Source organism: Heterodontus francisci, chromosome 8 (genome assembly GCF_036365525.1).
Source record: "Heterodontus francisci isolate sHetFra1 chromosome 8, sHetFra1.hap1, whole genome shotgun sequence".
NCBI lineage: Eukaryota > Metazoa > Chordata > Chondrichthyes > Heterodontiformes > Heterodontidae > Heterodontus > Heterodontus francisci.
This window is the reverse complement of record NC_090378.1, coordinates 77,722,841-77,748,869: the sequence shown is the minus strand read 5'-3', so window position 1 is coordinate 77,748,869 and position 26,029 is coordinate 77,722,841. Positions and strand designations below refer to the sequence as shown.

General features: G+C 42.0%; 1 protein-coding gene across 2 annotated transcripts in view; it reads left to right on the top strand.

Moving 5' to 3' along the window:
* hmcn1 (hemicentin 1) overlaps positions 1-26,029 on the top strand; it is a 740,737-nt gene that overhangs the window by 630,059 nt on the left and 84,649 nt on the right. For both annotated transcript variants that reach the window (XM_068037415.1, XM_068037414.1), the window contains exons 85-87: positions 6,156-6,346; positions 7,958-8,039; positions 18,114-18,383. In XM_068037415.1, the coding sequence (XP_067893516.1) occupies positions 6,156-6,346; positions 7,958-8,039; positions 18,114-18,383 (543 nt within the window). The remainder of the gene's footprint in view (positions 1-6,155; positions 6,347-7,957; positions 8,040-18,113; positions 18,384-26,029) is intronic.

Below are 26,029 nucleotides of genomic sequence, written 5' to 3'. Positions count from 1 at the left end.
CCCAATGACGTGAACAGGACAAGCGGTCCATCCCCGGTAATGGCATCCGGCGCCATTGCACAGGCGCTGACGCCATTTTTAAAGGGCTTTGTGCCCTACAGTACAATTTAAATTTTAAAGGGACATTTTTTGAAAAATGTATTGATCCAGACCCTTTCCCACCACCACCCCAGCAACCGTACATTTAATTCCTTGCCCTGTCCCCCTGCAAATTACCTTGTGTACCTGACCTTCCCCCCCCCCAAAGTTTATAAACTCTTACCTTCAACCCCTTCCCATCATCCCCTAGACCAATCAGGTTACTTTGACCCCGCTCTTCCCACCCCCCCCCCCCCCCACTGAAATACTTACCTGCTCACCCCTCCCCACCAGTGTCCCGCACCGGATCTCCAAAGGGAGATCCGAAGGCACAGCAGTGCCGGCCGCAACCACAAATATGGCACCAGAACGGATGGTGGGAGCGGGTAAGTATTTAATTAATTAATTAAACTAAATTAGCATATTTAAATGTTGTTTCCGTCGCCCCGAGTGGTGGAGGCCTCGCTGCCACCAATAATGGGCTGGGCCTTCCTGGTGTCAAGGCCTGTGGCGGACCTCTCCCGGAGGCATTTTCTGCGCCCCCCCTCCCCCGCTACGATCCCCAACATTGTGGGGGCCTGTAAAATCCAGCCCTCAGATACTGTTACAACCGAGGCTGGAGGAATGCACTGTCTTTCTCTAGTTCCACTTCTCCACAGGTCACAAAATATATTTAAATGTTTTACCCTGTTACCATTACAGCCAATTGTATACTTTATCTATTTTAGTTTCAGAATAAAATCCACCAACCAGGTTTCTTTAATAAATAACAAAATAATAACACCTCATCCCCTGGTTGAGATGTTTGGGTTTTAGCATGCTTGTCTGCCCATTTCTTCATGGTTGTTGGGGATGCTTTTGGGTGCTCCTGAGCCACTTTGCAGGCTCTCATAAGCCGTTCCCGGAACACAGATACGTGATCTAACACAGAAGATTCATCCTTCTGTTCTGAAAACCTTTTTTTGATTAGTTTTAGAGGAACTCTTACATCATGTCTATAAACTAATTCAAAATGACTACAACCAGTAGAGTCATTAGGTAAATCCCTTGTGGCAAACAAAAGAAATTCCAACCCTTTGTCCTAATTATGGGAATATTCACAGAATCACAGAATTGTTACAACACAGAAGGAGGCCATTCAGCCCATCATGTCGGTGCTGGTCCGCCAAAAGAACAATTGATCAAGTGCCACTCCCCCGCCTTCTACCTGTAACCCTGCACATTCTCCCTTTTCCGATAACAATCCAATTCCCTTTTGAATGCCTCAATTGAACCTGCCTCCACCACACTCTCAGGCAGTGTGTTCCAGATCCTAACCATTCACTATGTGCAAATGTTTTTCTTCACATCACTATTACTTCTTTTACCAATTACCATAAATCTGTGCCCTCCCGTCCTCGATCCTTTCAAGAGTGGGAACAGTTTCTCCCTATGTACTCTGTCCAGACCCCTCATGATTTTGAATACCTCTATCAAATCACCTCTCAACCAATCATGATAAGATGCTCTGATCATCGTTTTGCGGGTCTGATAGTACCGCTCTAAAGCCCCCTGTGTCTATGGGTGGTATGCTCAGGACTTTAACAGTATTATACCCAGATTACTGATAACTTCCTGAAAAATTTTAGACATAAAATTGGAACCTTGATCTGACTGAACCTTAATCGGTAATCCATACCTAGTGACGAACTGGGTTAACCTCTCTACCACTACCTTAACAGAAATTGCTCTCAAGGGAATGACCTCTGGGAACCGAGTAGCCATATCCATAATAGTGAATATATATCGATATCCCGCTTTTGTTTTTGGTAAAAGTCCTACACAGTCTACCAACACCCTACTAAATGGTTTCCCAAAAACTGGTATGGGAATTAGAGGTGCCGGTTTTATGGCAGATTGCGTTTTTCCCACAATCTGATACATATGGCACTTTTTACAAAACTGCACCACATCCGTGTAAAGACCTGGCCAGTAAAAATGTCAACTTATATGTGATTGGATCTTCCGGATCCCCACATGTCCCGCCATAGGAATTTCATGGGTATCCTTAATATTTCCCGGCGATACTTGGATGGTACCACTATCTGGTGAACAACTGTCCATTCTTTGTCTGCAGGTCTGTGAGAAGGTCTCCACTTCCTCATCCGAAACCCATTTTTAATATAGTCGTCTTCCAGAACTTCCTTTGCCTCAGCTTCAGTTAGAGCTGATTGTGCCACTTTACCTAACTCTGGAACAGCTTGCTGAGCCTTGAACATTTACTTCGGATTATCCAAATCCCCCAAAGAATTTCGGATCTTCAGCTATCTGTGGTGCCAATTTGACCTCCGACACTGGAGCTTGTTTAGCCATTGCTCGGTCACTACACATGAAGGAAAAATTCCTGGAACCTTTTCCTGCAACTGCTCTGTCTCTTTGCCTTCACTTGGTTTTTCCATAACTACTGGAGAAGCTACTACCTTCGATCCGGTCAAATCATTCCCCAGGAGTAGGTCCACTCCGTCTACAGGCAAACTATGGACAACTCCTACAGTTACCGTTCCGACATTAGGTCACACTCCAGGTGCACCCGATACAAAGGTACGGGTATATACTCCCCGCCGATACAATTCACTAAAACCTCGGCATTCAGTGCGCTCTCTGGTGGAAAAGTTATGCCTTTCCCCAGCAAAAGAGTTTGGGTGGCTCCTGTATCCCTAAGTATAACTATAGGTTTACCTGCCTCACTTGAGGGATAAGGAGTTACTTTTCCTTTTGACAAGAATTCCCTATAACTCTCAGGTATCTTGTCACATCCCCGCACACAGCGGTTTTTGATCTTGGCCTTACAGCTGCAGTCAGAGCTACAGCCTGATCTGTTGTACTCTCAGTCAGGGGCCCTTTCTCTGCATTGGCCCTGTGTACCCAATAAGTCCCATGGGTTTATCCCACAACTTCCAGCATTCTGCATGAAGCTGTCCCACCTTGTGGCAATGGAAACTCTTAGGCTTTCGGACCTTACTCCTACCCTCAGTATTTTCCTTTCTGGTTTGAGGAGGAGATCCCGGGGCGTTCCTAGCTGTCCCTTCTTGTCCCCAGCTACTTACCTTCCTTTCACCTTTCCACCTTCTATCTTTATTGGATTTGTGGGGATGACGGAAAAAGGGTTTGAGCTTGTAAATAAGCTCATAATCGTCAGCCATCTCAGCTCCTGTCTGACTGTTGAAACCTTCTGATTCTCTACATGGGTTCTTACTAACGGAGGGAGTGAATTTTTAAATTTCTCCAGGAGAATTATTTCCCTAAGGGTCTCATATGTGGCCTCTACCTTTAGTGCCCTCATCCAACAATCAAAGTTAATTTGTTTTACCCTCTCAAAGTCTATACAAGTCTGCCCAGGCTGTTTCCGGAGGTTCCGAAACTTGTGCCTGTAAGCTTCATGGACTAACTCATAAGCAGCGAGAATAGCCTTTTTTGCCATCTCATAATCTGCAGAAGCCTCCTCAGAAAGCATAACATGAACTCTGCCAATCAGACTGCTTTGCATGAGCAGTGTCCAGTTTTCTTTCAGCCACCTCATCTGTTTAGCTAGCTTTTCAAAAGAAATGAAAAATGCCGCTATGCCCCTTTCCTCAAACTTCGGGAAGGCTTTCACAAATTTAAACAGCTCTCCACCGGGTCCTGGGTTGGAGTCAGATGCTTCCTCCTCAGAACTTTCACTGGAGTCAAAGCCACTCTTTTGTTTTAGTTCCAGCTTTTTTAATTGGAAAACCCTTTCTCACTCCCTTTCTTCTCTTTCTGTTACCCCCTTTTCTCTCCTGCTCTTTTCTGTTTCCTTTTGCAATTCTAATTCCAGCTGATGAAATGCTCTTTCCTTTTCCTCTCTTTCTTCCTTTTTCCTTTCTTTTTCCTTTCAAGTTCAAGCTGCTTCATCTGTAACTGAATCCTAGCTAATTCAACTGAACTACCATCTGGATTGCATTATCCTTCTTTTAATTTCAAATGCTGTGCTATTACCTCAATTATGTCTACTTTCTTATCTCCTGGTTTTAACTCTAACTCCAACTTTTCTGCCAATGCTTTTAGCCTAGCCTTGGTTAAGATTTGCAAATCACTCAGGGATACCTCCTCCCTCTCCAGAAAGGTGGTAGCAACTGACAAAGCCATTTCTGGTAGTGTAAACATTACTCTAATGCACAGGAAACCTGTTTTTTTCCCCTTATCCCCTTTTCAAATATTATGATCCCATTTACAATTGCACTTTGTCGGCTTTGGGATATCCCAGACGAGCCCCAATTATATCCTCAACCTAGGCTGGAGGAGTGCACTGTTTTGCTCTAGTTCCACTTCTCCATGGGTCACAACATATATTTAAATGTTTTACCCAATTACCGATACAGTCAATTATATACTTTATTTCAGTTTCAGAATAAAATCCACCAACCAGGTTTCTTTAATAAACAACAAAATTATTAATTTATTATAAAACAAGACTTATTCAATACAGATGCAAAGCTTATTAACACACAGGTTGAAATATGAAAGTTCCCTTCTAAATTAATCCAATACACATGTGCACACACACACCAGTTCAAGAAAAAATAAAGACGTTTTCTCTGTAGAGATCTCCTTACAAAAAAAGACAAAAAAAACTTTGGCCAAATACTTGTCCATTCTTGAAGGAAAAGGATAAGATATGGTATGTTCCCAGGTGGTCCCTTATCCTGGGTCCAAATACGCATAGACGGCTGTCACTGGGATCATTTGGAACAGTTCTTTTCAAGTGACGTCACGGATTTCCACGAGAATCACTGCATCAGGAGTTTCAGCTATCACACTGGATTCTCAGGGTTTCTCAAAGAGGTGGAAAAAGGATGAGCTGGTGGCTTCTCTTTTAGCAGGCTTACCTCAAAACAATATCCAAAAAACAAAACCAACTCTTGACCACCATAAGTCTTGACATGTCACTTCTCTATAAAAACTCCCCATGTCACTAAGGCTCCTGCTGTTTACTTAGCTTAAGACATGTGACTTCCAGAAAGTTTTTTTTTAAACCAAGCCCCAAGTCCTTCGAGCGACCTTTTTTTAAAAAACATCAAAGTCCAGCATCTGTGGCATCTCCTCAGCCTTTCAAATGAATCAATTTCCACAATTTCTAAACACGACGCTTAAAAAATATTAAAAAAGGAAGCACTTTCATAACAATACAGAAAATGCTGAAGTTATGCAACAGAGATATTAGAATCTATAAAGATGATTAAAGTTTCAGGTGCACACCAGGTTCTGAAAAATGGTCCGTCTGAGGCACTGGGTGCCGACCAAGATCAAACGTGAGCTATCTTGTGAATCCTGCATTTATGAATTTTGTTTTTTTCATTTGCTCATGGGATGTGGGCTTGTTCTGCAATAGATGTACAAAAAAGACAAACTAGTTCATCTAGCCTATCCCTTAACACCTGTTACAGAATTAAAAAACAAACTTGAAACTGTACATTGAGCAATACAATGATGTGTTGAAATCATAAATTCATAACACCTGATAGTATTATTTCACTTGCTGTCTCAATACAATTGATGTATTGTATCAAAGTTAAAAAGGGCCACATAGTGGAATTGTCATTAATTCTTATACAAATATGAAGCATTTTTAATGGGTGCAGAAAGCTGGGTTGAGTTGGCAGGGCTGTGTTTTCCTTTTCAAGATTAAGCTTGACTGGCATTCTCTAGCATTTTTTCTTCAGTCATTTTATATAAAGAGCCTATACATTTCCAATCTCCACTTCCAATGAGAACTCTCATCCATTGCAAACACATATGGGAAATGTGTCCATTTAAATTATTGGTTAGGAAATCATAAACAACAGTTGCTGAATTTCTAACAAGCCCCTGGAGTTGAGTAAGCACCTTGTGGGTGAAACTCCCGCAAAGTCGGTAAAATTATAAATGTTCTTAAGGAAAAGTGTACAGAAAATTACCATGTCTCAGGTAATGTGGTTTATCAATTCTGCATGTGATGCTTTGATCTCTGGTCTGTCATTCAAGCATGAATTCCATCATTACACTTGTTGAATATTAAGCACTGACTGCTATCTCCACAGAGCCTCCGATCTTTGATGGTGACTTCAATTCAAACCACATTGAGCCTCTTGGAGGCAATGCTATCCTAAACTGTGAGGTACGAGGTGATCCACCTCCAACTATCCAGTGGAGTAAAAAGGGAATCCACATTCAGATCACTAACAGGATCCGCCAGCTCCACAATGGCTCACTGGCCATTTACGGCACAGTGGTAAGTCAGGCAATAGATAGTTGGAAGACTGAAAAGGAGACTTTTGATAGAATCAATTGAATGGTCAGTATCAAATCGTTGATATCATAACAATCTTAAAACTAATAACTATGCAAGACATTATGATACTGATTATAAACAGAATGTCGCGAGAATTAATGTAATTTTGGAAAGCAATCCACCAAAATAAAAGTCTCTTACTTAAATTTTTAAACACAATATTTTACTGCCAAATTCCATTATGATACCCTGTCAATATAATTATTATTTAGAGGCAGATTTGCTATTATACTTAAAAGCAATAATATTTACTTTCTAACAAACCCATTATATGTGTTACGACCAGGTGAGAAAGGTGTCTGGGGGTCCCTCTCAACCTTCTTACTGTAGGTCTTACTGTAACAGGGTTTAATTTTAAACACACCGTGTTTTTAGCTCCCCGTTGGTGAATCCTTGTTCACCACTTTCCGATTATAAGGCAAAGAAACCAGCACAAGCAGGTTTTCTTAGGTTTAAAGAAACTTAAACTTAAACTCTAATTCGGTTAACACCTACAGATACACGACACGCCCGCACTAGCATGCATACATGATACACACATGCAGATAGAGACAGAACAGAGCAGAAAAAATAAAGTGGAAAAATTTGAAGCAATATCTGAGGAGTTTTTGTTATGGTTCTTCGAACTCACTGTAGAGTCCTTGACTGTAGGTAAATCTTGCTTTTCCTTGGGACCCAGTATTCTTAAACCTTGTTCGCTGTAGGAGACTTTTCTCTCTTGGGGATTCATGTGACTTCAGTGGATTCAAAGGTTTGTGAGAAAGAGATGGGAGCAGACAGGAGAGATCTTCTCAGTCCAGGAGCAAACAGTCTTTCTGAGTTAAAACTCTCTGGTACTAGTTCAAAAGACCCTGGAGCAGCCAGTTAGTCATGTGACCAGCTGGTCTAACCAGTCCTGGATTGTATCACCTTAACAGGCTGGAATGCTCCTCTTATACGCAATACCTGGTGATCAAGGTCCATTGTGGGTTGAATGTGTCAGGGAATGGTCCGTTGCCCTTCCAAGCACTATCTGTTAATATGCAAATTTCTTTGTCCAGCCACAGCTGATCTGTTTAACAAGTCATTTTCTCGCTCCAGCAACAGTTTAAAATCAATGTTTATGACAAAATTAATGTGCTCTAACTTTTTTTAAAGGAACTGCAACTTTAAGCCACTGTGCAAGCTGATCTGGGATTATTGGACAACAAGGAAAACACATGATTAGCAAAATGTGTAGCATATATAGCAATAGTACATTTTCCCATTTTCATCAACTCCAGAATAGCCTTCACCAAAATGAATGAAGCTGCTTTGAGACAAAGGTACATCTTTCCCATCAGAGGCATCCTGGAAACCCCTCTCAAGAGAAGGAGACAGGAAATGTTGGGTTTCCATCAAGGCAGTAAATTAGTTATTTTTCATAAAAGATGGATGGATGAACAGACAAGAGAAGGATTATTAATCTATTGTGTCTGATAGATTCCATTAAGTCTTGGAAGGCAGTGTTTGTGTAAGAAAAGTAAAACTATACATTTGGATTGACTTTGTATTTTTCTGTTCCAACTCTAGAATGAAGATGCAGGGGACTATAAATGTATTGCTACAAATGATGCTGGTGTGGTTGAGCGCAGTGTGACCCTGACTCTGCAGAGTAAGTCTGTATTATTGCATGTACTTAATACGTATATTTAAATACTCATAATAACCATAAAAAAACAATGTTTTTCCCATCATGAAGGAATTTTATTATAGATCGAAGTTGTAATATTTCAGTTAAAAGCATTTCACTGACTAGGGATGATCAATCTTAAATAAATCTGATCCACAGTGGATAAATCTCATTCCATCTAAGATTAATCCCATTGGATTTGAGACATTCCTACCATTATTTAAAATATGACCAAATCCTTCATTTATTTCCACCTCATTACAAGTCTTTGAAGGTTAGTTTACATTCACGCAAAAACTTTCTCCATGTCCAACAGATTAAACTGTTGTCCTGCAGATTTCTGGGACATTTCCAAGTGACCCTGAAGAGTTCTTTCCCAATCCTGTTACCAAATTCCCCATTCGTAACATGCATTGCCAACAAGTCCTTAATGTCCTTGTGTATTGAACCAATGCTCAAGTCTCCTATGTATTTATCTATGACTCCCGATCTACCACTGTACTGAATCAATATTCAATACAGTGCTATCCAATGGTTAAAGCACATGTAATTGCAGTTTGACAAGTCAACTTATATGGGTTTTTTTCCATTATAAATGTGTATATAGGATTTCATAATCAGAAAGTTGACAGAAAAGTGTGACCAAAAACATGACACCAGGCAGTAAGGTACTGCAAATGAGATGTGCACACAGAAATAAAATTTTTAGATCAGATATGATAGCATAGCTCACATAAAATTAAAAGATATACTGTCATCTGTTATTTGACTATTTTGTGTTCATGTTGGTGATTTAGTCTCTCACTTTTTTTAGTCTTCTTGTCTTCTGACTTTGTGTGTGTCCTATTCAGTTTTTTATCTGTCTTGTTTCAACATTTGCCCATGTCTTTTTTTGCATTGTTTTCCTGCTTCTTGCCCTTTTCGGTGAGAGATCTATCTGGTGGATGTGGAATAAGTGGTAGTGTATGGGGAGGATTTTGTATGTTTTGGATTGTGATTGACAGTGAAGGGATGTGGTGAAGCCTGAGGCAGGCTTTGAGGGGTTGGGTGGTAGGTCGAAGGATCATAAAGCAGAACAGAATGTGAAGGGGGTGGTACATCATCTTCCTCTGTGAGATGTTTGTTTCTGTGCAGCTAGAGAATGTGTCATTCCCTGTTCACTGCATGAGCTCTTTTGCAGCAACCTGTTGAAGCAGTATGCTTGCATCAACGTTTGATGTACTGCTGTTGCATGCAAGCCTTTCACCCATTGCATCTATTGCCTGGATTCATACTTCCTGTTCTTTAATCATGTCTGCTTTTGGTGGCATCTGTACCTATTTCACTTTGTTGATGCATAGTGCTGATAATGCCTGTGTGTTACACTTCAAGACATGGACGCTTGTGCCAATGTTTCATTATTCCTTCCTACCTTTCCATTTCATTCTTTGCCTTTCTTCAAATTTGCTCAATCTGGTGTTCTGTTTCTCAATGAGAACATGACATAAGAAATAGGAGCTGAAGTAGACCATTTGGCCCTTCAAGCCTGCTCCACCATTCAACAAGATCATGGCTGACCTACCTCAACTTCACCTTCCCACACTATCCCTATAGTACTTAATCCCCTTAGTTTAAAAATCTATCAACCTCTGACTTGAATATACTCAATGACTGATTATCCACAGCTCTCTGGGGTAGAGAATTCCAAAGATTCACAACCCTTTGAATGAAGAAATTCCTTCTTTTCTCAATCCTAATTGGCCGACCCTTTATTCTGAGACTGTGACACTGTGTTCTAGATTCCCCAGCCAGAGCACATTTTCTCAGCATCGACCCTGTAAATCTCCTTAAGAATTTTGTATGTTTCAATTCGATCATCTCTCTTACTTCTAAACTCCAGGGAATATAGGCCTGGTCTACTCAATCTCTCCTCATAGGGCAATCCCCTCATCCCAGGAACCAGTCCAGTGAACTCTCTCTAGTGCAATTATTTCCTTCCTTAGGTCAGGAGACCAGAACTGCACACAGCACTCCAGGTGTGTCCTCACCAATGCCCTGTATAATTGTAGTAAGATGTATTTACTCTTATACTCCAATCCCTTTGTAACAAAAGCTAACATACTATTTGCCTTCCTTATTCCTTGCTGTATCTGCACGTTAACTTTCTGTGATTTATGTACAAGGACACCCAGGTCCCTCTGAATGCAAACATTTCCCAGTCTCTCACCATTCAAAGAAAATTCTCCTTTTTAAAAAAAAAATTCTTAACAAAGTGGATAACTTCACACTTTGCCACATTGTATTCCATCTGCTATGTTCTTGCCCACTCACCCAGCCTGTCTGTGTGCCAACCCAAAAATGTCCCGTTTATTCCTACTCTCTGTTTTCTGTTCTCAATCCATATTAATATATTACTCCCAATCCCATGAGTCCTAATTTTGTGTAATAACCTCTTGTGTGGCACTTTATTGAATGTTTTTTTGAAAATACAAATATACTACATTTATATACCCTACTAATTACATCCTCAAGAAACTCTTAACAAATTTGTCAAACATGATTTCCCTTTCATGTTTACTCTGCTTAATCATATTATGATTTTCTAAATGCCCTGTTACCAGGTCCCGAATGATAGATTCTAGCATTTTGCCTACTACTGACGTTAGGCTAACTGGCCTATAGTTCCCCATTTTCTCTCTTTCCCTTTCTTAAATACGTTTGCTACCTTCCAATCCTTCAGAACTGTTCTAGAATCTAAGGAATTCTGGAAGATCAAAACCAATGCATCCACTATTTCTGCAGCTACCTCTTTTAAAACCCTAGGATGCAGGTCATCAGGTCCAGAGAATTTCAGGCTACTTAATCCCATTAATGTCTCCAGTATCATTTCTTATACTGATTTCTTTAATTTCCTCACTCTCGCTAGCCCCTTGGTTCCCCATTATTTGTGGAAATTTTTTGTGTCTTCTTCTGTGAAGCCAGATACAAAATATTTGTTTAATGCCTCTGCCATTTCCTTATTCTCCATTATAATTTCATCTGTCTCTGCATCTAATAGACCCTCATTTACCTTCACTCATCTCTTCCTATTTACATACCAATAGACACGTTTACAATCTGTTTTTATGTCTGTTGCTGGTCTACTCTCATTGTAATTGTGAGCTTGTTGGCAGGAGATCGTGGTGAACTCATAAGATGGTCAAATCCCCATTTTCTTGTAAATTGTGTGAGCTACTTGCCATAGAGCTGGTGACAAGGGCTGTCCCCTCATGATGGTGAGGTTGTGCAGCATGCAACAGAGCAGTACATATTTTGACACCTGCTTTGCCAAGAAATGCAGGGCTCCTTCAGAGCAATTAGGCAGCGGAGGCGTTGTTTCAGTACACTAGTGGTCTGCTCTATCACATTTTGTGTGGCAGCTTTTATTGAATGCATGCTATGCACGTCTATGTGGGTTGCCCCCTGGAGTCATCAGCCATGTCATCAGCTGATAGTCCTCGTCATCCAGCACTGTTACACTCTTTGGTTCGTCATGGTGGCTGAAATGCAGATGGCTCAGCGGACTGCCACAGAATGAAGGTATCATGACTGCTGTCAGGATATAGGGCATTGGCCTGCATGATTCTCTGCCTATGGTCACATGCCAGTTGGGTGTTAAAAGACTGGATTCCCTTTCAGTTCCAATATAGGTTAGAGTTGACATGTGGTGCCCACAAAGCGATGTGCGTGTAGTCAATGACACCCTGCACCATTGGGAAGCCTGCAATCCTAGCAAGGCCTTGTGCCTGTTCTGCCTGCTTCTCTCTGGTTCGAGAAAATTAAATCTAGCTAGCTCTCAATGGAATACAGATCATTAGTGACACCCTCACGCAATAGTAAATAGCAAGCTGTGAGATGTTGCAAATATCTTCAGCATCACCCTGGAAAGATTCAGACGCATAAAATTAATCGCCACAGTCACCTTCACAGCCACTGGCTATTTGGTTCTTGCCCTGCTCTCAGGTTGCTGTTATGGCAGCAGCAGGTGGAAGATTTCAGTGAGGACATCCTTATGGAAGCACAGACGTCTCACACATTGTTCCTCACTGAGGTTCATGTAGGAGAATTGCTCCTTGAACAACTGATGGGCTCCAAGCTCTGCAAAACCCTGTGTCAAGTTGGTGTCGGACTCCTCCATGCTCCTTGACATTGACTGCAGGCTTTCTGTCAGGCTTCCATAAGCACCAAGCATTTTGTTGTACATACCCATCAGTGTTCTGCTGTAGGCTGCCCCATCAAAGTGCTCATCTGAGTCCTGTGCTACTGAACATGTGTATGACCTCGCACTCCAGCGAGCTAACACCTGCATGATCCTTGCCGCCTGCCCTAGCTGCAGGCCACTCGTGGCCAGTGTCATACCACATGCAGATCTCACCTCTATGCAAACCTCTAAATTATGTGCAGTATCAGTACCTGAGCTGGTAGCTGCAAATGTGTGATCAAATGGTGGTGCAGTGTCTTCATTGTCACAGTCTTTTTGTGGTTCCTTCACTGCCTGGCCAGATTGCACTTGGGTATCTGAAAGGAGAAAGGCACAAGGGTAAGGTTCTGGCGCGGAGAGTGAGGGGAAAGTAAGAGATGTATGGTTACACCATCTGCAGCTTGTAATGAGAGGAGAGTGTGGGATAAGGGGGAGATGGGATGTAAGAAGGACATTTAGGTTACAGCACCTCCACTGGCAACAGGCCATCCCAATAATGGCCAGTACATACAGTTATGCCTGGCCCCCTCCATTTAGCTCCTGCTGCCTCAGGTTGTGCACCACCTTGTCCTGCAAGTGAGAGGGAAGTGCATCAGTGAGTGTCATGCAATCCATTTGGCTGATGTGGCTGTCATGGTTTAATAGCTGGCAGTGTGTGCAAGTTGTGAGATGAGGGTGTAAGGCTTGCAGCAGTTCTACGTGTTTAAGGGTACAGCGGAGCATATAAATGTTAGGTGTGAATCCTGATTGATTGTTGGTAGGTAAGTGATGGAGATGTGGTGATTGGTGCAGTGTCTGAAGCTAATGGTGCAGTTGGTTGGATATGGCATTTGAACATGCATTCACTGACCTTGACCACTTGCGTGAAGTCATTGAACTTCTTGCGGCACTACATCCAGGTCCTCGAGGCATAACTCCTGGCATTGATTGCAACAGCTGTCTGCTCCCTCTGCCTTCTTAGGATCTGCCTGGAGATACAGGACATCTCTCCTCCTTTGTACCTCCTCCACCAAGCCCATGTTTTCCCATGTGCCATTCTTCTATCTTTCCCAGGTCAGAATCAGTTATAGAACAGCTTCCATCACCTGCTCCAGACACAATGAACCTCCCTTTTAAGAGGAATAGAAACAGAAAATGCTGGAAATACTGAGAACCAGGCTGAATATAGAAGGTTCAAAGGGGAAGTTAAAAAGCCAATAAGAGAAACAAAATGATAGTATGAGAGGAGATCAGCAGCAAACATAAAAGGGAATCTAAAAGATTTCTACAGGCATATAAATAGAAAAATTGTGGTAAAAGGAGGAATGCGACCAATTAGAGAACTAAAAGCGGATTTATGAATGGAGTCAGGGGACACGGCTGAGGTACTAAATGAGTACTTTGCATCTGTCTTTACTAAGGAAGAAGATGCTGCCAAAATCATAGTGAAAGAGGAGATTCTTGAGAAACTGGATGAGCTGAAAATTGATAAAGAGGTGGTACTAAATAGGCTGGCTGTACTTAAAAGCCATCCATGTCTCCACTTTAAAGACATCTGCAAACGCGACATGAAGTCCTGTGACATTGATCACAAGTCATGGCAGTCAGTTGCCAGTGATCACCAGAGCTGGCGGACAGCCATAAAGGCGGGGCTAAAGAGGGGCGAGTCGAAGAGACTTAGCAGTTGGCAGGAAAAAAGACAGAAGCGCAAGGAGAGAGCCAACTGTGTAACAGCCCCGACAACCAATTTTATCTGCAGCGCCTGTGGAAGAGTCTGTCACTCTAGAATTGGCCTTTACAGTCACTCCAGGTGCTGCTTCACAAACCACTGACCACCTCTAGGCGCTTACCCATTGTTTCTCGAGACAAGGAGGCCAAAGATGAGAGATGAGATGACTTAAAGCTGATAAATCACGAGGAGCAAATGAGATGCATTCAAGGATACTGAGAGAAGTGAGGGTGGAAATTGCAGAAGCACTGGCCATAATCTTCCAATCCTTCTTAAATATGGGGGTGGTGCCAAAGGACTGGAGAATTGCACTTGTTACATCCTTGTTCAAAAAAGGGTGTAAGGACAAGCCCAGCAACTACAGTTTAGTTTAACCTCAGTGTTGAGAAAATCTTTAGAAATTATAATTTGGGACAAAATTAACAGTCATTTGGACAAACGTGGATTTATTAGGGAAAGCTAGCACAGATTTGGTAAGGACCAATTGTATTTAACTAACTTGTTTGAGTTTGTTGATAAGGTAATGTAGAGGGTTGATGAGGGTACTGCAGTTGATGTGGTGTACATGGGCTTCCAAAAGGCATTTGATTAAGTGCCACATAACAGGCTTGTCATCAAAGTTAGAGCCCATGGAATAAAAGGGACATAGCAGCGTGGATACAAAATTGGCTGAGTGACAGGAAACAGACAGTAGTGGTGAATGGTTGTTTTTCGTACTGGAGGAAGGCATATAATTGGGTTCCCCAGGTGTCAGTGCTAGGACCCCTGATTTTATCTTAATGACATAGGCTTATATGTACAGGCCACAATTTCAAAATTTGCGGATGACAAAAAATTTGGAAGTATTGTGAACTGTGAGGAGGATAGTGATAAACTTCAAGCAGACATAGGCTGGTGGAATGGGTGGACAAATGGCAGGTGAAACTTAATGCAAAAAAGTATGAAGAGATACATTTTGATAGGAAGAATAGGGAGAGGCAATATAAATTAAAGGGTACAGTTCTAAAAGGGTGCAGGAACAGAGGTACCTAGAGTTATATATGCACAAATCATTGAGGGTTGCAGGGCAAGTTGAGAAAGTGGTTAATAAAGCATATGGGATCATGTGTTAATTGTGTATCAATTGTTAAATTATGTGCAGGTGGAGGATGTTAATTGGGGTCTTACTTGAGCACTTATAAAAAGACACTTACTGAGGCTGGTGGAGATTCTTGAGTGAGAAGCTACATGTTTGAAATCCTTTTTACTCTGTACAATAAATGTGAAACTGATTAAAGATAGGCTCCAGAATTATCCTTCCACAACAAGCTTTCTGGAATTTAAACTGGGATTTTTAATTAGGGGCATTGGGTACAAGAACAAAGAAGTTATGATAAAATGGTATAAAGCACTGGTTCAGCCTCAACTGGAGTATAGTATCCAGTTCTGGGCACCACACTTTAGGAAGGATGTTAAGGCTTTTCAGAGGGTGCAGAAAAGGTTTACGAGAATGGGATGAGGAATGTCAATTATGTGGATAGGTTGGAGAAGCTGAGGTTGTTCTCCTTTGATAAGATTAAGAGGAGATTTGATAGAGGTGTTCAAAATTGTGTGGGGTCTGGACAGTGTAGATAGGGAGGAACTGTTCCCATTGGTGGAAGGATGCAGAACCAGAGGATACTGATTTAAGGTGATTGGCAAAAGAATGAGAGGTGACATGAGGAAATTACTTTTTATGCAGCACGTGGTTAGGATCTGGAGTGCTCGGCCTGAGAGTGTGGTGGAGGCAGATTCAATCGAGGCCTTCAAAAGAGAATTGAAAAATTAACTGAACAGAAAAAATTTGCAGGGGTACGGGGAAAAGGCCAGGGAGTGGGACTCGGTGAGTTGCTCTTGAAGAGAGCCAGCACAGACACGACGGCCAAATTCTATGATTTTACTCAGCAGGGCAGTCAGCATCTGTGGAGAGAGAAAAACAAGTGTTAATATTTCAATTCGATGACCTTTCATCAGAACTGGGAGAAGTTAGAAATGTAATAGGTTTTAAGCAAGTGAAAGATGGGAGGGTTGGAAAAAGAACAAAGGGGAAGGTCTGTGATAAGGTGGAAGATAGGAAAAATTAAATGACAAAGGGAGTGGTAATGGGAAAAGTAAAGAAACAAAAGATGTGTCCAGAGGAGGTGTGAATGGCAGAAAGATGAACAGTTGCCATCTGAAAACAAAAATGAGAGTAAAACCAAAACGTGCAAAATAAAAGGAAACAGAGGTTATGGTCTGAAATTGTTGAACTCAATGTTAAGTCCAGAAGTCTGTAAAGTGCCTAATTGAAAGATGAGGTGCTGTTCCTCAAGCTTACGTTGAGTTGCTCAGAACACTGCAGGAGGCTGACGACAGAGAATAAAATCATAGAATAGTTACAGCACATAAGGAAGTCATTTGGCCTGTCATGTACGTGCCAGCTCTGTGCGAGAACAACTCAGCGAGTCCCACTCCCCCGCCTTTTCCCATAGATCTGCAAATTTGTTCTCTTCAGATAATTATCCAATTCCCTTTTGAAAGCTGTGATTGAATCTGCCGCCACCACAATCTCAGGCAGTGCATTCCAGATCCTAACCACTTGCTGCTTAAAAAGGTTTTTCCTCATGTCGCCTTTGGTTCTTTTGCCATTCATCTTAAATTGGTCAGCATGAGAGCAAGGTGGAGACTTAAAATGACAGACATCTGGCAGTTCAGGGTCATACTTATGGACTGAATGGAGGTGTTCTGCAAAGTGATTATCCAATCTGCTTTTGGTCTCCCCAATGTGGAGCTGACCACATTGTGAGCAGCAAATACTGTATATTAAATTGAATGAAGTGCACATAAATTGCCCAGAAATCTTAGTGGAACACCACCTACAAGTGTAACAGGGAGTGATTATGGTCATGTTTACCATGTAGACGTGGACACATTTAATATGAGAATGTCTGTGGGGAGAATTTACATAGGGCTTTTCACGCCTTTAAGAGGTGCAGACTGGCTTTAAGTCATGCAAGCTAGCCTCCATTTTGGGTCACCTACTGAGGCATGCATCCACTCAGCAGTGCAGTTAGTGCTGGCTGCAAGCTGCAATCATGTGAATCAGTAGGCAGCATGAAGTTGGTGTGCTGCCTGCATCACATTGAATGGATGCAGGTTAATTGTGCATCACGACCCTGCATCTATTTTCGGGAGCTGTCAAATTTAACCCCCAGAGATCTTAGTAGAGCACCATCTACAAGTGTCACGGGAGTGCTTACAGGCACGTTTACCAAGTAGACATAGAGTCATAGCGAGATACAGCACCAAAACAAGCATTTATAAAAGTGAAAAAAGTAACAAAATAAGGTTTTGTAGACAGGGAATGTGCGCAGACACAATATTATTAAGATATAGCTAGACCATAGGGACAGCTGGGTTGATGGAGTATTGCTCAAATCATAACATGCTGATTATCCTTAGTTTCAGTCACAAATCCTTGGTTTACTATTCAACCTTTGTCAGTACGTAGAAATATAGTAATAATTTATTTCCTCAAAACCTCATCCATATGTTGCATCTTCACATAGTTTTTTGTGACTTACTGGTGCAATATTGATATCAGTGTGACCTGCACACTGTTCTATATGAGTAAAGAATGCATATTATAGCAGAGCTCTTCTGCACTGTCTCCAGATTTCACAGTCATAATATTGTATGAACACATCCTATTTCATGAATCATTTTGTTTTTGAAATGTTGCAATTGATCACCAGCAAGACTGTCAAACACTCCCCTCTGTGAAATGATATCTCTACAATTGTATTCTAAATGTATGTCTTTGAACTTCCCCATGTGCTCTCTCTTTAGTCTGTCCTACACATCTTTCTTCCTCTTTGACAATTTGTTTGGATTTATCCTATCAACTCCTCTTAATCTTCCACTACTGCCTTTACATTTGTACTCTGAAGTTGTGGAAGTTGCATTAACTCATAATTCTGATATATTTTTTTCAACCTTGAAGTATCCTACAGTAAAAGCCTGGCCTGTTCCGCAGATTTTTCAATTGAAAAAAATGAAAAATAGGTGAGATCTTTCTAACCTGTTTTTATCTTATTGTTGATCTTTCCCCCCGCTCCCCACCCCCCTCCAGGTTCCCCAGTGTTCACAGTTGAACCCATCGATACTGTTACTGATGCTGGCACCACTGTAATGCTGAACTGTCAAGCAGGTGGAGAGCCACCGCCAACTGTTGAGTGGTCCCGTCAAGGTCAGCCGCTAATAGGAAATGACAGGATCACAACCTTATCTAACAACTCGCTGCGCCTTGCTGCTGTGCAGAAGGAGGACACATCAGAATATGAATGTGTGGCCAGGAATCTCATGGGTTCAGTACTTGTCAAAATCACCCTGACAATACAAGGTTTGTACAGATGCTCTTGAATGCTTTGAATAATATAAATAAATGTTTTTTTAATATATAAAAGAGAAATATCAGAATGACCCAGTGTACCAAAATGCTGGACTAGGAAACAGAAACACACAGGTACCAGAAAAGATTATTTTTTCCACCATCTGAGTCAGGGCTCCAAGTGATGGGGCCAAACACAGCCTAATGTATTCCCTGTAAAGACAGAGAGAAGAGATGAGAGTGCAGTTCTCATCAGGTTGCTCTCACACATGCTGCTGTTTGCAGAGCAGTGTTGGTAAAAATCTAAAATCTGATTGTAGCTCAGCTAAGGTATAATGGGGTGAAATTTGTCTGGCCCCAACTGAGAGACTTCAGCCCATTCCAAAATTGGGTGTCAGGCCTTATTTCATTAATTTGAGCAAGCTGTCAGTGCTTGTCATGCCTCCAATGAACTTTGGGCACTTGCCTCACTAGCAATGGCCCTCAGGTAGGTGTCGGGGGCAGGGGAGGGGTGGGTCGGTGGTGGTGGAGCAATCAAAACATCAACAACTCTGATTTATGTAGCATCTTTAATGTATTAAAACGTCCCAAGGCACTTCACAGAGACGTTATAAAACAAAATAGGACACCAAACTACAGAAGGAGATATTTGGGCAGATGACCAAAAACTTGGTCAAACAGGTAGGTTTTAAGGAGTGTCTTAAAGGAGGAAAGAGAGGTAGAGAGGTGTAGGGAGGGAGTTCCAGAGCTTGGGGCCTAGGCAGCTGTAGGTATGGCTGCCAATAGTGGAACGATTAAAGTCGGGGATGCTTGAGAAGTAAAATTAAGACTTAACTTTGAAAAATATTGAACGGCATTTTTTAAAGTTTGTTTTGGGGGTATGGGAGATGCTGGCAAGGCCGCAAATACTGTCCATCCCTAGCTACCTGAGAAGGTGGTGGTGGGTATTATTCTTGAACTATATGGATCAGAACTAAACCTTGCTATGGAGTTCATTTTAAATTAAAAGACTGAGTTAGTACAGACCTTGTAACATCAGACTTGTATGTGTATACTATTATTCAAGTAGCAATAATCACAGATTTTAACAATCTGAAGACATATTTTCAAAAGATGCTCTTAGTACTTCCAGCCAAGTTCCTAAATGGATAGGTAATTAGTCCCTTTACATGGCTTCTCTCAGCTACATTTAAAATATGTGCTCATTGGTTTACTTAAACAAAATTTCCCCAAATTTGGTCATAAATAAATATTATTTTGGCCTATTTAATGTTCCACCAATTCAAAACGTTGGTTGTGTGGCATGAATTCAAGTATAATCAAGTATGAAATATTTGACCAGTGACAATTGGTCACTATTCTGTTCAACATACAATTAAAAATACAGCTTCGAGATTGTACAGGACAAGGTCTGCTTAGGGGATTGATATGAAATGGGGTATGCCATTTAGAACCGAGATGAGGAGAAATGTCTTCACTCAGAGGGTGGTGAACCTGTGGAATTCTCTACCGCAGAAGGCAGTGGAGGCCAAGTCATTAAATGTATTTAAGAAGGAGATAGATATATTTCTTAATGCCAAAAGGATCAAGGGATATGGGAAGAAAGCGGGAACAGGGTACTGAATTAAACGAAAAGCCATGATCTTTTTTGAATGGTGGAGCAGGCCTGATTGGCCAAATGGCCTACTCCTGCTCCAGTTTTCTATGTCTATGTTTCTAATGATGTAAAATGCCCTGCATTACTACAGATGCTACACAAACAAGTAGCCAAGGCACCTGCAATCTAAAACTACTTTCAATTTGGATTCCTGATCCTTTCCGACATAAAAAGGTTCTATTTACAAGGTTAACTCTGGACCTTTATAAAATCAAGACAAATAATATACATGAAACAGAATCATCATCGTCACTTTAAAAAAAAAATGCCCAGGTCACATTTGTCATTTTGAAAACAATTATTTGTTTTTTGGTGGCAGCCACTTGTTAGGCAATGTCCACACTTGGAAAACATGAGCAGAACAAACAAGTTTCCCTGAGGGGGCATAAAACAAGGTTAAACCACTTATTAGCATATGCAAGAGGCCTAATGCCTATTTTAGGAGACTGTCCCAATGCCAGACCAATTTCAGCACAGGACACTGATGGCCAAAATTGGATGTCGTAAACACGCCTAACTTGGTCCAATTTCAGTCTGAGTACATGGTTGATTGAGATCTAAAAATTAAGAGAATAATAAATATATAACAACTACTGAATGCCAGCATAGAAGTGCTGCTTTGAGGCCTCAATGGGCCCAATTTTAACCCACTCAAAACCCATTCACTTACATAGAGTTAAAATTGGGCTCAATGTTCTTCTTACAGACAGTGTCTTAGCCTAGTTTTAGAAGGATAAACCCCCCCTACGTTAGATAAACTGTTGTAGAGGTCACGGGTTTGGAATGTGCTATCTAAAGAGCCTTGGTGAATTGCTGCAGTGCATCTTGTAGATGGTACACACTGCTGCCACTGTGCAATGATGGTGGAGGGAGTGAATGTTGAAGGTGGTGAATGGGGTGCCAGTCAAGCGGGCTGCTTCGTCCTGCATGGTGCTGAGCCTCTTGAGTGTTGTTGCAGCAGCATCCATCCAGGCAAGTGGAGAGTATTCCATCCCACTCCCGACTTGTGCCTTGGAGATGGTGCACAGGCTTTGGGGAGTCAGGAAGTGAGTTACTCGCACAAAATTCCCGGCCTCTGACTTGCTCTTGTAGCCACAGCATTTATGTGGCTGGTCCAGTTCAGTTTCTGGTCAATGGTAACTCCCACGATGTTGATAATGGGGGATTCAGCGATGGTAATGCCATTGACTGTCAAGCGGAGATGGTTAGATTCTCTCTTGTTTGAGATGGTCATTGCCTGGCACTTGTGTGGCACGAATGTTATTTGCCACGTATCAGCCCAAGCCTGGATGTTGTCCAGGTCTTGCTGTATAGGGACATGGACTGCTTCAATATCTTGAGGAGTCATGAATAGTGCTGAACATTGTGCAGTCATCAGCGACCATCCCCATTTCTGACTTTGTGATGGAGGGAAGGTCATTGATGAAGCAGCTGAAGATGGTTGGGCCTAGGACACTACCCTGAGGAACTCCTGTAATAATGGCCTGGGACTGAGATGATTGATCTCCAACAACCACAACCATCTTCCTTTGTGCTAGGTATGACTCCAACCAGTGGAGAGTTTTCCCCCTGATTTTCATTGCCTCCAGTTTTGCTCGGGCTTCTTGATGTCATACTCAGTTAAATGCTGCCTTGATGTCAAGGGCAGTCACTCTCACCTCACCTCTTAAATTCAGCTCTTTTTTTTGAACCAAGGCTGTATTGAGGTCAGGAGCTGAGTGGCCCTGGCAAACCCAAACTGAGCATCAGTGAGCAGGTTATTGCTAAGCAAGCGCCGCTTGATAGCACTGCTGACATCACCTTCCATCACTTTACTGATGATCGAGAGCAGACTGATGGGGTAGTAATTGGCTGGGTTGGATTTGTCCTGCTTTTTGTGTACAGGACCGATTTGGGCAATTTTCCATATTGCAGGGTAGATGCCAGTGTTGTAGCTGTACTGGAACAGCTTGACTAGGGGTGCAGCAAGTTCTGGAGCACAGGTCTTCAGTACTATTGCCAGAATATTGTCAGGGCCCATAGCCTTTGCAGTATCCAGTGCCTTCAGTCATTTTTTGACATCACGCGGAGTGAATCGAACTGGCTGAAGACTGGCATCTGTGATGCTGGGGACTTCAGGAGGATGCCGAGATGGATCATCCATTCGGTACTTCTGGCTGAAGGTTGTTGCAAATGCTTCAGCCTTATCTTTCGCACTGATGTGCTGGGCTCCCCCAACATTGAGGATGGGGATATTTGTGGATCCACCTCCTCCAGTTAGTTGTTTAATTGTCCACCACCATTCATGACTGGATGTGGCAGGACTGCAGAGCTTAGATCTGATCCGTTGGTTCTGGAACTGCTTAGCTCTGTTTATCGCATGCTGCTTACGCTGTTTGGCACGCAAATAGTTCTGGGTTGTAGCTTCACCAGGTTGACACCTCATTTTGATGTATGCCTGGTGCTGCTCCTGGCATGCCCTCCTGCACTCTTCATTGAACCATATGGAGCTTTTTCACAGTTTTGCTAAACTTTCATCCATAGTGTGGATCTCTCTCTCTACTGCTTTGTTAATTTGTGTGAGATCTGCACAGATTCTAATGGATCCATTTGGTTTCTTTACTGGAACCATACCTATCACTCCTTGGTTCTCCATTTCTTCTATTTATTTTTTAACCTTTTCCAGGAGTGGGTGTAGGACCTTGGTGAGAATAAATAAACACACAGGTCTGCCTCCTCTCAGACTTATGTGATATTCTGTCTTCAATTTTCCCAATCCTCTAAATAGCTTTGGGAATTCAGCCCTAAAATCTCTTGGTTGCTTCTCTTGTCCCTTAATTTCTTCTTTTACCTACATATCAGTTGTAGGTCAACACCTGCCTTCCTGCTGAGTAATGAACAACTCTGATTCTTAATAATATGCAGCCTTTCAGGAATCTCTTTATTCTTGTATCTTAAAGTCATTTTCAGTTCCACTATAACTTTCAGCCCTATGCCTCCAAGCCCTTATAGCTGCTTGTTTGTTTTTAGCCATGGTTCCCTATCTGATGGAACAGAAACTGCTGCTCCTATGTCTAACTTAAAGCTAGTTTTATTTTCTCTTATCATGATATCTGCTGTCCAGCAATTTGCTCCTTGTATTTCTCCTAAGAAAGGAGTTTCAATCGTTGCTCCCCTTGTACCTCGTTTACTGTCTTGTTTAAATGATTTGTCCCTTTGCTGATCTGCAGCGTTTGCTTCTTGCTGCAACACAGTGCCAGGAAATGTCCCTTTTTTCTACATAGGAAACATTCTGCCTCCTTGGCTGGGCAATTTTCCCACCAACGTCTCTCTTGGCCCCACCCACTAATATTCAGTGTTGCCGCCTCTGGATGCCTTTCATGCCATCGGGCTTTTTGGCGCCATTCCATTCCATTTTTTTCACAAGCTCCACTGAGTCTAATATCTTTAAGATTGGACTCACCCCGTCCCCTCAAACTACGGGTCGATTAGATTTTCTAACCTCCCACTGTCTGCTTAGCTGAATGGCTTTTTGTAAACTCAAGTCTTCCCTTTAGTTGATCTGACAGCGCATAGTCAATAACCCCGACTACAATTCTATCTCGAATCAATTCCTCACGCAAGCTTCCATACTACAAATCCTCAGCAATCTTGTATATGTCATTAATAAATGATTCAATGCTCTTCCCTTTTCTCTGGGTGAGCTTATTAAAATTTGCCCATTCAACGATAACGTTTTTCTGATCTTGAAATACCCTTCTATAGCTTTTATGACTTTAGCGTAAGTAGTTTGCTCCTCATCAATTCCTTTGATTATGAGAATGTTGTCTGCACACTCCCCCAGGGCGTATAGCAATGTACTGACCTGCTCTTTGTCTGGTCTCTGTGCTAAATGGTACCTCTCAAACCTCCAGACCTATTTCGGCCACATCTGGGCTTGCTTCAGACCTGCTACAGGCTCGAAGGCCTCTGGCAAGGGCAACAAATTTTCCATCTTCTGTTTTCTCAACGTTTTTTCAATATTATTGTTTCTTCTTTTCTACGATCACTTTTCCGCTGCCATCATGTAATATCCGGGTTATGATACTCTTTGTACCGAATAAAGATAGTAGTCTGTGGGTTAAGGTAACTGGAGTTTATTTACCAATGTCTATCATCTATGGCTGCCACTGCAATACTCCTCACACAAGGAGTATTACAATCTGTGACATCGCATCCTGTAAAGATGCTTACAGTGTATTTACATATCTACCTAGCAACAACCTACATCACATTATACAACATTAACAATGTACTTAGAAAATCATAGAATGATCAGACAGAGTCAATGTGGTTTTAAGAAAGGGAAGTCATGTTTGTCAAATGTATTTGTTTTTTGAGGATGTAACTAGTAAGGTAAATAAAGGGGAGCCGCTAAATGTATTATCCTTGGATTTCCAAAAGGTACACAGTAAGGCGCTACACAAAAAATGTTAACATGCACGATAAGAGCTCATGGAGTAGGAGTAATATATTAGCATGGATGGAGGATTTCTTGATGGACAGGAAGCAGAGAGTCGCTATAAACCAGGCATTTTCAAATTGGCAGGCTGTACCTACTACAGTGCCACAAGGATCAGTGCTGAGCCTCAGCTATTTACAACCTATATTAATGACTTAGAGACCAAGAGTAATGTATCCAAGTTTGCAGACAATACAAAACTAGGTGAGAATGTAAAATAAAAGCAAACTACTACAGATGCTGGAAATCTGAAATACAAACAAGAAATGCTGGAAATACTCAGCAGGTCTGGCAGCATCAGAGTTCTGAAGAAGGGTCATTGACCTGAAACGTTAACTTTGCTTCTCTCTCCACAGATGCTGCCAGACCTGCTGAGTATTTCCAGCATTTCCTGTTTTTATTATAGGTGAGAATGTAAGCTGGGAGGAAGACACAAAGAAGCTGCAAAGAGATATAGGCACGTTAAGTGAGTGGGCAACAAGGTGGCAGATGGAGTATAATGTGGGGAAGTGTGAGGTTATTCACTTTGGCAGTAAGAATAGAAAAGCAGAATATTTTTTTAAAAGGCCTGAAACTTTTAAATGTTGATGTTCAAAGGTTGTGAGGCAACTCACTCCTGTATTGAAGGAAACTGATCTCCTTTCCACTCTTTGTATTGTTTGACTTTGTGCTTTTTGAAATTGTTTTGTAATGTATTTTTTACAGATTTTATGAATAAAGTATATTTTGGAAATAAAAAAAAATGTTGATGTTCAAAGAAACTTGGGTGTAGTCGTACAAGGAACACGGAAAGTTAGCATGCAGGTGCAGCAAGCAATTAGGAAAGCAAATGGCATGTTGGCCTTTATTGCAAAGGGACTGGAGTACAAGAACAAGGAAGCATTGCTACAGTAGTACAGGGCTTTTGTGAGACCGCACCTGAAGTACCGTGTGCAGTTTTAGTCTCCATATCTAAGGAAGGATATACTTGTCTTGGAGGCAGTACAACAAAGGTTCACTAGATTGGTTTCTGGGATGAGGGGGTTGTCCTATGATGAGAGGCTGAGTAAATTGGGCCTATATTCTCTGGAGTTTAGAAGAATGAAAGGTGATCTCACTGTAACAAGACACAGAGAGGTTGGGCTAGATTTTACCAGCACTTTGGAGATGGGCTGGGAGTCCAGAGGGCAGGTAAATCTGGCAGAGAAAGGCCTTGGGAGAGGAGCCCTATGTCTTCCCGCCACCACAGCATTTTACCAGAGGCGGGAACCTCAGTTGCTGTGCCGCAACTGGGTGGCCATTTGAGACAATTTAAGTGCAACTTCCTGCCCCACATGGCATTTTACCAGCATCAGGCAGGCCGCCACTGCTTGGGGAGTCCACCAGGTAAACCCTGGTGGCCTCCCAGCAGTTTCCGGCAGGTGGTGGGGGGCCTCCTTAATGGCTGCTCCATAGCCCATGGACGGGCTGTCTGGCAGCAATGGCCGCCCCCACAACTAAGGCACCACCCCAGCTCGATCGCCGGGGCCTGCCTTCCTGACC